Source organism: Nomascus leucogenys, chromosome 24 (assembly GCF_006542625.1).
Source record: "Nomascus leucogenys isolate Asia chromosome 24, Asia_NLE_v1, whole genome shotgun sequence".
In the NCBI taxonomy this organism is placed as follows: Eukaryota; Metazoa; Chordata; class Mammalia; order Primates; family Hylobatidae; genus Nomascus; species Nomascus leucogenys.
Window position 1 is genome coordinate 27,820,846 of NC_044404.1, and position 12,737 is coordinate 27,833,582.

At 40.1% G+C, this 12,737-nt stretch overlaps 1 protein-coding gene across 6 annotated transcripts in view; it reads right to left on the reverse strand.

Annotated features, from left to right (window-relative positions):
• Positions 1–12,737, reverse strand: part of EYA3 (EYA transcriptional coactivator and phosphatase 3) — a 116,074-nt gene that overhangs the window by 25,703 nt on the left and 77,634 nt on the right. For all 6 annotated transcript variants that reach the window (XM_012498555.2, XM_030805281.1, XM_030805279.1 and 3 more), the window contains 3 exons: positions 7,511–7,594; positions 4,388–4,477; positions 1,742–1,800 (listed from right to left, as the gene is read on the reverse strand). In XM_012498555.2, the coding sequence (XP_012354009.2) occupies positions 1,742–1,800; positions 4,388–4,477; positions 7,511–7,594 (233 nt within the window). The remainder of the gene's footprint in view (positions 1–1,741; positions 1,801–4,387; positions 4,478–7,510; positions 7,595–12,737) is intronic.

The window sequence follows — 12,737 nt, forward strand, 5'->3', positions numbered from 1 at the left end:
ATACAAAAAAATTAGCCAGGAGTGGTGGCATGAGCCTATGGTCCCAGCGATTTTGGGGGCTGAGGTGGGAGGATTGCTTGAGGGAGGCAGGGACACGGGTTACAATGAGCCCAGATGGTGCCACTGCACTCCAGCCAAAAATAAAAAATAAAAATAAAGAAATTGAGTAAAGATTAATAAAATTAATTAAAATAAAATAAAAAATATTAAGTATTTTTTAAAAAGAAAAAACTAGCTAGGTCACTTTTAAGTTCCTCACCTACAGAAGCTGTGAGAGGATAAATGTTTCATTGTTTGTTTGTTTTTTAAGACGGAGTCTTGCTCTGTCACCCAGGTTGGAGTGCAGTGGCGTGATCTCGGCTCACTACAACCTCTGCCTCCCGGGTTCAAGCAATTCTCCGGCCCCAGCCTCCCGAGTAGCTGGGACTACAGGCGCAGGCCACCACGCCCGGCTAATTTTTGTATTTTTAGTAGAGACGGGGTTTCACCATGTTAGCCAGGCTAGTCTCGAACTCCTGACCTCAAGTGATTGGCCCGCATTGGCCTCCTGAAGTGCTAGGATTACAGGCATAAGCCACTGTATCTGGCCATTTAACTGTTTTAAGGTACTAAACTTTGGAGTAATTTGTTGCATAGCAACAGATAATACAATTATACAAACTAGGAAGGATTAATATTTCATAAGTAAAGATCTAAAAATGACTGAACAACTTGGTTCAATCAAAAGTTAAAATAGATCCCAATATGCTAAGAGTGAGATTCTGTGCTTAAGGAAATATAGCTGCTAAGACATGATAGGTAATTACTGGTGAGCCACACGTATAAGAGGAAAAAAAACAACAACTGGGGTTCAGAGCAGAATATAAACTCTTCAGACCAGACTTTTCCCTGAAAAGAACAGTAAAGTGTCATAAGAACTGTGCCCTCCATGACCATGTGACACCACAACATGTACAACTGGATGCTGTACCTGAAAGTGAAACCTTCCAATATTCTCAGCTCTACCTGACTAGGTCCTGATTAAGGTGGTATGTCCAGTTCTGCTCTGTATTTGAGAACTCGTGGATGGAACACTGAATTTTGGGGTAGTTACTGGGAAGAACATTTTACTTACAAAAAGGGATAAACATTCAAACAAACCAATATGAAAAGATGTGACAGGTTTTTTTCTTATAAGTCTTTAAGCTAGATAAATTTTTGGATCCTTCTTAGCTAAGGTTACTGGGCCAGAAGAAAGAGGAATGAGGAGGCTGAGCAAGCATTTTGCCACTGAGATCTCCTTGGTTTAGCTTTCACTATAATAAAATGTGGAAGACTACCTTACAGAGATGGGATCTCCCTGTGTTGTCCAGGCTGGTCTTGAACTCCAGGACTCAAGTGATCCTCCTGCCTTGTGCTTCCAAGATGCTGCAATTACAGGTGTGAGCCACCGTGTCTGGCTTGCTACCCATTCTTTAATGTTCTGCTTTAATGCTACTCCACCGAGAAGGCCTCTCCAATGTTGGCACTACCCACTCCCTATCCCCAACAGAATTCTTTCCTCTCGTGCTCCATGGCATTTTCTATTGTCACCTTCTCATGCTGTACATCATGGTTAACTATGTTTGTTTCTATGTCCTCTAACAGGTTGTGAGCTCTTTCAAAGATATATTCTATTTATCTTTGTTTTCCTCCAAACCTAGACAGACAGATCTTGCACATAACAGGTGTACTGGTGTTCAAGAATCATTATGTTTATCACCTCAAGTCTTGGCCATTGTCATCAGAAGCCACATCTTCCACATGTACCTGGTCGCACTCCTGTTAAAAGACAAAACACACTACTTCAGTCCAGGGAGTAGAAGTGATATTACCATCATGACATACTATAAAAAGACCATATACAGTGGCAGGATAATGAAATGCCTTATGGAATCTCTTATGTGTGGGTGATCACTCTCACACCCCTTGCTGTCCAATTCCTTTTAAGACCTGATTCACATCCCAGTCTTCATGAATTCTGTAACTATCCCATCCCTTATTTCTACTCCTATCTCAATATTTCATTTCTGCAACAGCTCATGGTTATGAATAAGCACAAGCTCCCTTACACTTCAATGTCCTTGTGTCCTACACCAGACTGTAAGTCCTATTACAATGCAGGTCTCTTGGGGCAGCAGCCCCATCCCACAGCTCCTTTGCATCTCTCTCATCTAGTCCAGTATCCTTACGTAGGTTGTGCCCAATAAATTTTTATAGACAAAACAGATGCTGGTAGAGTGTGGTATCAAAACCGAGAATGACTGAAATTTCTAACTTCAAAGTCAGGAGTTAGAAGAGGTCATCTAAGTCAATCTCCTCATGTTTTAAAAGTGAGGTGAAATGATTTTCTCAAAGTCATACAATTAATGAGTGGCAGAAAGAGACTAGAAATAACCCAGGTTTTCTGCTTCTTTTTTTCCCCCACTTCTAATCCAAGGTTCTTTCCACCAAGCCCATGCTACTACTGACATAAAATGCCGCCCACTGCCTAACTGATGGATGTACTCCTCTGATACCACTTAGGGTACCTGCATCAGAATCCTCTGGGGAAGTTTTTTAAAAATGCATATTCTTGGGTCCATCCCAGACCTACTTGAATCAGAATTTCTGAGAGTGAAGTCCTAGAATCTCCACTTTTAAGAAGCTCCCCAGGTGATTCTTATGCCCCCTAAAGTTGAGAAGCACTGACCTGGGGGGCAGGAACACATTCAGGTCAAATTCTTCACAGAACTTTCAGTTCCTGAGTGAGGACTATGTCTAGAAAATCATTACAAATACAATTGGCAATAATTATTGGCACGTAGTAGGTTTTCAATAAATGTTTGCTGAATAAAAACTATGATGTCCTAATTTATCAACATATGAAGTTGAGGGAAGATTAAAGCATTATGGAGTTTAGACAAAAGTACTGGAGCTCGGGGCACTATTAATTTATTGAAGAATTGTCTGTTGAGTAGAACAGACATTTATTTTAAAAGAGATGGGATTACTTTGTGTTGGCTGGGCGCAGTGGCTCATGCCGTTAATCCCAGTACTTTGGGTGGCCAAGGTGGGAGGATCACTTGAGCTCAGGAGTTTGAGACCAGCCTGAGCAATACAGTGAAACCCCATCTCTATTACTTAAAAAAAAATAAATAAATAAAAATAAAAATAAAAAAATTATTACTTTGTGTTTATAAAATACTATCTTTTTATTTTTTATTTTTAAAGACAGAGTCTCTCTCTGCTGCCCAGGCTGGAGTGCAGTAGTGCAATCTGCAATCTTTGCTCACTGCAACCTTCCCCTCCCCTGCCTCAGCCTCCTGAGTAGCTGGGATTACAGGTGTGCGCCACTATGCCCGGCTAATTTTTGTATTTTTGGTAGAGATGGGGTTTCACCATGGTGCCCAGGCTGGTCTCAAACTCCTGACCTCAAGTGATCTGCCCGCCTCGGCCTCCCAAAGTTTTGGGATTACAGGCATGAGCCACCACGCCCAGCCTACAAAATCCTATATTACTTTACTTTAAAATTTTCACTATTTTTAAAACTAGGTAAAATATGTAGTACACAGCTCAAAATTCAAAGGACATGAAGTGAAAAGTGTACTCCCTCCCACCTTTGTGTCCTGGCAACTCATCCCTCTCCATAGATGGTAACCACTGTTGGTAGTTTCCTGTGTAGGATGACTGCGTAACTGAGGCCCAGAATGGGAACATAATTTTCCCTATGTGAGATTCACATTCTGGTCTTCTGACTCCCTGTCCAGTGCTCCTTCTGCTACACCGTGTTCACCTCAAAGGTGAACTCAAATGTCAAAGCCAAAAAATTTCACCATGAAGCTCTTAGTGTTTCCTGGTTTTTCTGGCACCTAACTATAAAATTATTATGAATATAAGGTTAACCTACATATGAACAACAAACATGTATAAAATATGATGGGTTAGAGTAACCATTTATAGATTCCACAAATCAGGAGACTATCCTTTAAGAATGTAAAACGGAAGAAAAGTCAAAATATAATTGAGAGTATAAATAATCAAACTCACTTTATATATATTAATATCGATTATTAAGTTAGAATATTGGTTTATATGTCAGTGTTTTGCCTGATGGGTTGGCCTTTCCCCTAGTGCTAGATCACCTCCAAATAAACTAACAAAAATCAAATTTTTGAGCCAATAAAATTGAAGGTCAGAACCAAAACTGTGGTGACCCAACCACAAGTACTATTTCTCTAAGACTATGTATGTATGCCTTAGTGGCCAGCTGGTCTCTCCATATCCACCCTATCTAACCACATATCTTCTAAATATAATAAGCAAAAGCTCTAAATAGTTACTGAATAAAATGTCTCACTGAAGCACAGAAACAATTTAAAATGCTTACCTCTAAGTCATTGAAAAATAGATGAGTATCAGCCACTTCAAAAATCATTTCTTCCATTGTTAAACCTGAGCCAATCACTACTGTTGGGTCCTAGAAGACAGTAAGAAAAAATCACCTTGACTTGGTAGTCACAGTCCTAGTTCTAATCTTCAAATTTCAAAATTATTTTAGGTCAATGCCAAAACACACAAGCTCCCAACTGTGCTTCAAACTATCATTGATGCAATTTCATTCATAGTTATGAGAATCCAGGATTGTAAAATAGAGAAGATATGGACAGTTAAACATTTCAGGACTTTAGTTTCTAGAAATTAGTAGTTTCATAAAGATAAATGAGGACAGAAAATATGTTTGTTTTTTTTTTCTTTTTTTTTGAGATGGAGTCTCACTCTGTCACCCAGGCTGGAGTGCAGTGGTGCAATCTCGGCTCACTGCAAGCTCTGCCTCCCGGGTTCGTGCCATTCTCCTGCCTCAGCCTCCCAAGTAGCTGGGACTACAGGCACCCGCCACCACGCCCGGCTAATTTTTTGTATTTTTAGTAGAAACGGGGTTTCACTGTGTTAGCCAGGATGGTCTTGATCTCCTGACCTTGTGATCCACCCCCTTGGCCTCCCAAAGTGCTAGGATTACAGGTGTGAGCCACCACACCTGGTCAGAAAATATGTTTTTAAAAAGATACAATGCTGACCAGGCAAGGTAGCTAGCTCACACCTGTGATCTCAGCATTTTGGGAGGCTGAGGCGGGAAGACTGCTTAAGGCTAGGAATTCTAGACTAGCTGGGGCAACAAAGCAAGACCCCCGTCTCCACAAAAAATAAAATTTGGCCGGGTACAGTGGCTCACGCCTGTAATCCTAGCACTTTGGGAGTCCAAGGCAGGCGGACTGCTTGAGCCCAGGAGTTTGAGACTAGCCTGGGCAACATGGTGAAACCATGTCTCTTCAAAAGTAAACACAGAAATAGCTGGGCATGGTGGTGCACACCTGCAGTCCCAGGTACTTGGAAGGCGGAGGTGGGAGAATCACCTGAACCCAGGAAACAGAGGTTGCAGTAAGCTGAGACTGCACCACTGCACTCCAGCCTGGGTGACAGAGTGAGACTCTGTCTCAAAATGTGTGCGTGTGTTTGTGTATTTATACACATATCTATATCACTGTATATATTTATATAAGATATATACATTATATATACACAGTAATATATAATTTATATAAACTATATCACTATGTAAATATATTCACATATTATATGAATATACTTATACATTATTATTTTAATATATATCTTATATAATTATATATAATACAAGATATATACATTGTATTTTCACATTCAGGTCTTCTGACTCCCAGTCCTGTGCTCTTCCTATCATATCTTCTTCAGCTCAAAGGTGAACTTAAATGTCAAAGCCAAAAATTTCACCATGAAGCTTAATGTTTGTTTATAATGTAAAAAAAATGTTTTTCATGTAATAATATTATGTGTACATGTAAAGATATAAAATTTTTTTTTTGGCCAGGCGCAGTGGCTCACGCCTGTAATCCCAGCACTGTGGGAGGCCAAGGCAGGTGGATCACGAGGTCAGGAGATCAAGACCATCCTGGCTAACATGGTGAATCGCCATCTCTACTAAAAATCAGCTGGGTGTGGTGACGGGCACCTGTAGTCCCAGCCACTCAAGGGGCTGAGGCAGGAGAATGGCGTGGACCCAGGAGGCGGAGCCTGCAGTGAGCCGAGATCGCGCCATTGCACTCCAGCCCAGGTGACAGAGCGAGACTCCGTCTCAAAAAACAACAACAACAACAACAAAATTAGCCAGGCATGGTAACGGGCGCCTGTAATCCCAGCTTCTTGGGATGCTGAGGGAGGAGAATCATTTGAACGCGAGAGACAGAGGTTGCAGTAAGCAGAGATCATGCTACTGTACTCCAGCCTGGGTGACAAGAGCAAGACTCTCTCAACAAAACAAAACAAAACAAAAAAAACCCACACCTCCTAACAAAAACGTTAGTAACAATATGAAATAACTGGAAGTAATAGGACAGGCAAAGGAGGCAAATATTTTTATTTTTAGAGATGGGGTCTCGCTAAGTTGCCCAAGCTGGATTCGAACTCCTAGGCTCAGGCAATCTTCCCACCTCAGCTTCCTGAGTAGTTGAGACTACAGGGGCACGCCACTGTACCTGGCTGGGGTGCAGCTATTTGTATAAGATTTATTCATATAAACTGAAAAACATGAGCTTGGAGGTAATTTAGAATAGAAATACACAGCCTAATAGTCTCAAAACAGCCCATCCTTCTGTTAAAACTGATATGTACACTGAAGATATAACAAGTTTTGTTTGGTGTATTTAGTTTAAAAAGGGATGTAATCTATTTTAGAAAGATATTTTATCTATATATTTTACTTATATATATCTGGCATATATTTGGCTAAATAAAATGTTCAATTTGGGCTGTTAAAAGTGTGTTAAGGAATAAGACAGCCTCTGGAATTTATTAATATAATCTTGAGACTCTGCTCTGTTTTGAGCCTCATTTCTATAATTCAATCTTTACAAAATGCCATTCTCCTACAACTTCAGCTTTCAGCACTGGTTCTAGTAGTTTCTAGCTTTACCATCAATTCTGCCTGACCATGTAGCCTGCCTAATACAAGCCATTTGCAAGCCATTTGTTCTTTTTTTTTTTTTTTTTTTTTTTTTTTTTTGAGACGGAGTCTCGCTCTGTCGCCCAGGCTGGAGTGCAGTGGCGCAATCTTGGCTCACTGCAAGCTCCGCCTCCCGGGTTCACGCCATTCTCCTGCCTCAGCCTCTCCGAGTAGCTGGGACTACAGGCGCCTGCCACCACGCCCGGCTAATTTTTTTGTATTTTTAGTAGAGACGGGGTTTCACCGTGGTCTCGATCTCCTGACCTCGTGATCCGCCCGCCTCGGCCTCCCAAAGTGCTGGGATTACAAGCGTGAGCCACCGCGCCCGGCCTGCAAGCCATTTATTGAAGTTTTACATGGGAAGTGAAAAGTCAGCCAACAGGGGTAGCAGAGAAATAATTTGTTATGTGTCAGAAGAGGGACTGACTATATAGTCAGAAGAGGGACAGTTACAACAAAGAAGACTCAAATTACCTTTCCATATTTCTGGGCATAGGATCCAGTAAGAAGCGAGTGGAAGATGATGATGGTTTCATCCAAGTCCCATAGAAATACCCGCTGAGGAAAGAAAATATAAAAAATGAGTATATTTTCCAATTACAATGGAATGAAACTAGAAATCAATAACAGAAAGAGAACTGGGAAATTCACAAATATGTAGGAATTAAACAATACAATACTAAACAACCAATGGGTCAAAGAAGAAATCATAAGTGAAATCAGAATATACCTTGAGGTGAATGAAAACAGAAATAAAACATTAAATTTGTGGAATACAGTGAAAGCAGTGCTAACAGGAAAAATTAAGCTTATTTTATATATATGCATTACATTTTTTATATATATGTATTTTATACATACACTAAAAAAGACAAATGATCCCAAATCTATGACCTAATTGCATATCTTAAGAAACTAGAAAAAGAGAAAAATAAACATAAAGCTAGCAGCAGGAAGGAAATAACAATGGTTAGAGCAGAGATAAATAAAAGAGAGACTACAAAAACAACAGAGAAAAATCAATGAAACAAAAAGTTGGTTCTTTGAAAATATCTATAAAATTCACAACCTTTGGCTAAATTGACTAAGGGAAAAAAAGAGAAGATTCAAATGACTAAAATCAGAAATGAAAGTGGGGACATCACTACCAGTTTTATAGAAATAAGGATTACAAGAGAATACCATGCACAGTTGTATACCAAGAGATTGGGTAACCCAGGTGAAATGGTCAAATTCCTAGAAATACATAGCATAAAGTACCAAAACTGTCTCAAGAAGGAATACAAAATCCGGTAAGAGCTATAACTAGTAAGGAGATTGAATGCATAATTAAAAACATCCCAACAAAGAAAAGCCCAAGATAAGATGGTTTTAATGGTGAGTTCTTCCAAACATTTACAGAATTAACACGAATCCTCCTTAAACTCTTAAAAAAATGGAAGAGGAGGGAATACTTCCTGACTAATGCAATGAGGCTGGCATTATCCTGATACCAAAGTCAGACTAAGGCACTGTAAGAAAACTACAGACTAAGGCACTATAAGAAAACATCTCTTGTGAAAATCAATATAAAAATACTCAACAGGCCAGGCACAGTGGCTCACACCTGTAAACCTAGCACTGTGAGAGGCTGAAGCAGGCAGATCGCTTGGGCCCAGGAGTTTGAGACCAGCCTGGGCAACATGGCAAAACACCGTCTCTACAAAAAAACACAAAAACTACCCAGTTCCAGTGGTGCATGCCGGTAGTCCCAGCTACTTGGGAGGCTGAGGCAGGAGGATCACTTGGGCATGGGAAGTCAAGGATGCAGTGTGCAGGGACCACACCACTGCACTCCAGTCTGGGCAACAAAGTGAGACCCTGTCCCCAAAAAAAACCCAAAAAAACAAAAAAACCCAAAAAACCACACATCTATAAAACTAAACAAAACAGAGGTAAACCAAATTCAGCAGCATATTAAAAGAATTAAACATCATAGCAGGGCATAGTGGCTCACGCCTATAATTCCAGCACTTTGTGAGGCCGAGGCAGGTGGATCACCTGAGGTCAGGAGTTCGAGACCAGCCTGGCCAACCTGGTGAAACCTCGTCTCTACTAAAAATACAAAAATTAGCTGGGTGTGGTGGTGCACACTTGTAGTCCCAGCTACTTGGGAGGCTGAGGCAGGAGAATCACTTGAACCCAGGAGGCAGAGGTTGCAGTGAGCCAAGATTGTGCCACTGCACTCCAGCGTGGGCAACAGAGAGAGGTTCTGTCTCAATAAAAGAAAAAAGAATTAAACATCTTAACCAAGTGAGATTAGTTCCCAGAACATAAGGATGTAAGGATGGTTCATTCAACATAAAAAAATTAATTAGGAGTGCAAAAGGCTTATTGGAAAAAAAATTATGCAAAGTAATACATCACATTAATAGAACAGAGGGGGGAAAAGCTACATGATAATCTCAACTGATGCAGAAAATGCATCTGACAACATTCAACACCTTTTCTATTCTTAGTTTATTATTTTTTCAATAAATGAGGGATAGAAGGGAATGTTACCAATATGATAAAGGCGATATAAAAAAAATCCATAACTAGCCAGGCACGGTGGCTCATGCCTGTAATCACAGCACTTTGAGAGACCAAAGCGGGTGGATCACAATGTCAGGAGATCGAGACCATCCTGGCTAACATGGTGAAACCCTGTCTCTACTAAAAATACAAAAAATTAACCAGATGTGGTGGCACGCGCCTGTAATCCCAGCTACTCGGGAGGCCGAGGCAGGAGAATCGCTTGAACCTGGGAGGCGGAGGTTGCAGTGAGCTGAGATCACGCCACTGCACTCCAGACTGGGTGACAGAGCGTGACTCCATCTCCAAAAAATAAATAAAAAATAAAAAATAAATAAAAATCCATAACTAGTATCACACCTAGTGGTGAAAGACTGAAAGTTTTACTCCTGAGATGAAGAATAAGACAAGGATGTCTGTTTTTGCCACTTCTATTCAACATAGTACTGGAAGTTCTAGCCAGAGAGATTTGGCAAGAAAGGGGAAAGAGACATCCAATTTGGAAAGGAAGAAGCAAAATTATCTGTTTGCAGATGACATAATCTTTTTTTTTTTTTTTTTTTTTTTTTTGAGAAACAGTGTCGCTCTGTCACCCAGGCTGGAGTGTAGTGGCACAATCTGGGCTCACTGCAACCTCCAGCTCCTAAGTTCAAGCGATTCTCCTGCCTCAGCCTCCCAAGTAGCTGGGATTACAGGTGTGCACCACCAGGTCTGGCTAATTTTTTTTTATTTTTGTACTTTCAGTAGAGACAGGGTTTTGCCATGTTGACCAGGCTGGTCTCAGACTCCTGACTTCAGGTGATCTGCCCACAAAGTGCTGGGATTACAGGCGTGAGCCACTGTGCCTGGCCGATGTGATCTTATATGTAGAAAACCTTAAATAACCCAGAGAAAATTGTTAACGCTAATAAATAAATTCAGAAATCAGCTGTATTTCTTTCTTTCTTTTTTTTTTTTTTCCGAGACAGAGTCTTGCTCTGTCACCCAGGCTGGAGTGCAGAGTGGTACGATCTCGGCTCACTGCAACCTCCGCCTCCCGGGTTGAAGCAATTCTCTTGCCTTAGCCTCCCGAGTAGCTGGGGTTACAGGCGCCTGCCACCATGCCCGGCTAATTTTTGTATTTTTAGTAGAGACAGGGTTTCACCATGTTGGTCAGGCCGGTCTTGAACTCCTGACCTTGTGATCTGCCCACCTCAGCCTCCCAAAGTGCTGGGATTACAGATTGAGCCACCGCGCCCGGCCAATCAGCTGTATTTCTATATACTTGCAATGAATAATTTGAAAAGGAAATTTAAAGACCTTCTGTGATAGCATGAAAAAGAAAATACTTAGGAATAAATTTAACCAAGTAGGCATAGCTAAATAAATGGAAAGACATCTATGTTCATGGATTAGAAGACGTAATACTGTAAAGAAGACAATACTACCCAAACCAATCTACAAATTCAACGCAATCCCTATCAAAATCCAATAGTAGTTTTTTTAAAAAATAGAAAATTGCATTCTAAAATTCTTATGAATCTCAAGGAACCCAAAAAGCCAAAACTGTCTTGAAATAGAACAAAGTTGAAGAATTCACACTTCCTAATTTCGAAACTTACAGTAACCAAAACAGTGTGGTACTAGCATAAGGATAGACATACAGACGAATGAAATAAACCGAACGTCTAGAAATAAAGCCTTACAAATACCATCAATTTTTCTTTTTCTTTTTTCTTAGTTTAGTTTTTTACCTTCTTTTAGTATTTAACCTACAGCCAACATCATAAGTTATATTTTTAATAGGATGCCAAAACCATTCAATAAGGAACGTCTTTTCAACAAATAGTGCTGGGAAAACTGGATAGCCATATGCAAAATAATAAAGTTAGACCATTATCTTATACCATATACAAAATTAACTCAAAATGGAGAACAGCCTAAAGTTAAGAGCTAAACGATGAAAATCTCAGAAAAAATACATAAAAATATTCATAACCTTGTATTAAGTATTACACCAAGAAAACAAAACAAAAAGAAACAACAAGTATTAGACCAAAAGCACAGCAATAATAGAAATCAGACTTCTTAAACATTAAAAATTTTTGTGCTTCAAAGCACAAAAATTGAGAGTGAAAAGACGACCTACAGAATGGGAGAAAATATTTGAAGATTATATATCTGATTAATATAAGGGATTAATAATCTAGAATATTCTAGAATATTAATATAGAATATATAAAGAACTCCTACAATTCAACAATGAAAAACCAAACAACCAAGTTTAAAAGTGGGCAAAGGGCAGGACACAGTGGCTCATGCCTGTAATCCCAGCACTTTGGGAGGCTGAGGTGGGTGGATCACCTGAGGTCAGGAGTTCAAGATCAGCCTGGCCAACATGGTGAAACCCTGTCTCTACTAAAAATACAAAAATTAACCAGGCGTGGTGGCATGTGCCTGTAATCCCAGCTACTCAGGAGGCTGAGGCACAAGAATTGCTTGAACCTGGGAGGCAGAGGTTGCAGTGAGCCGAGATTGTGCCACTGCACTAGGGAAGTGCAAATCAAAGCCACAATAAGATACCACTTCACATCCATTAGAATAGCTATTATCAAAAAAATGGGAAATAACAAGTGTTGGTGAGCATGTGAACAAACTGGAACCTTTATGTATCGCTGGTGAGAGCATAAAACCGTGCAGCCACAATGGAAAATAGTTTGGTGGTTTCTCAAAAAGTGGAGCACAGAATTACAATAGCATCCAGCAATTCCACTCCTACATATATACTAAAAAGAATTTATAAGATACACTCAGAAAGATAATTGTACACCAATGGTCAAAGCAGCATTACTCACAATAGCACAAAGGTGAAAAACCCCAAGTGTCCCTCAACAGATGAATGGATAAACAAAATGTGGTATATACATATAATAAAATATTCAGACACAAAAAGGAATGAAATTCTGGTATGTGCTACAACATGGATGAACTGTAAAAACATTATGGTACGCAGGGCGTGGTGGCTCACATCTGTAATCCCAGCACTTTGGGAGGCCAAGGCAGGCGGATCATGAGGCCAGGAGTTTGAGAACAGACTGACCAACATGTTGAAACCCTGTCTCTACTAAAAATACAAAAATTAGCCAGGCGTGCTGGTGTGCACCTATAA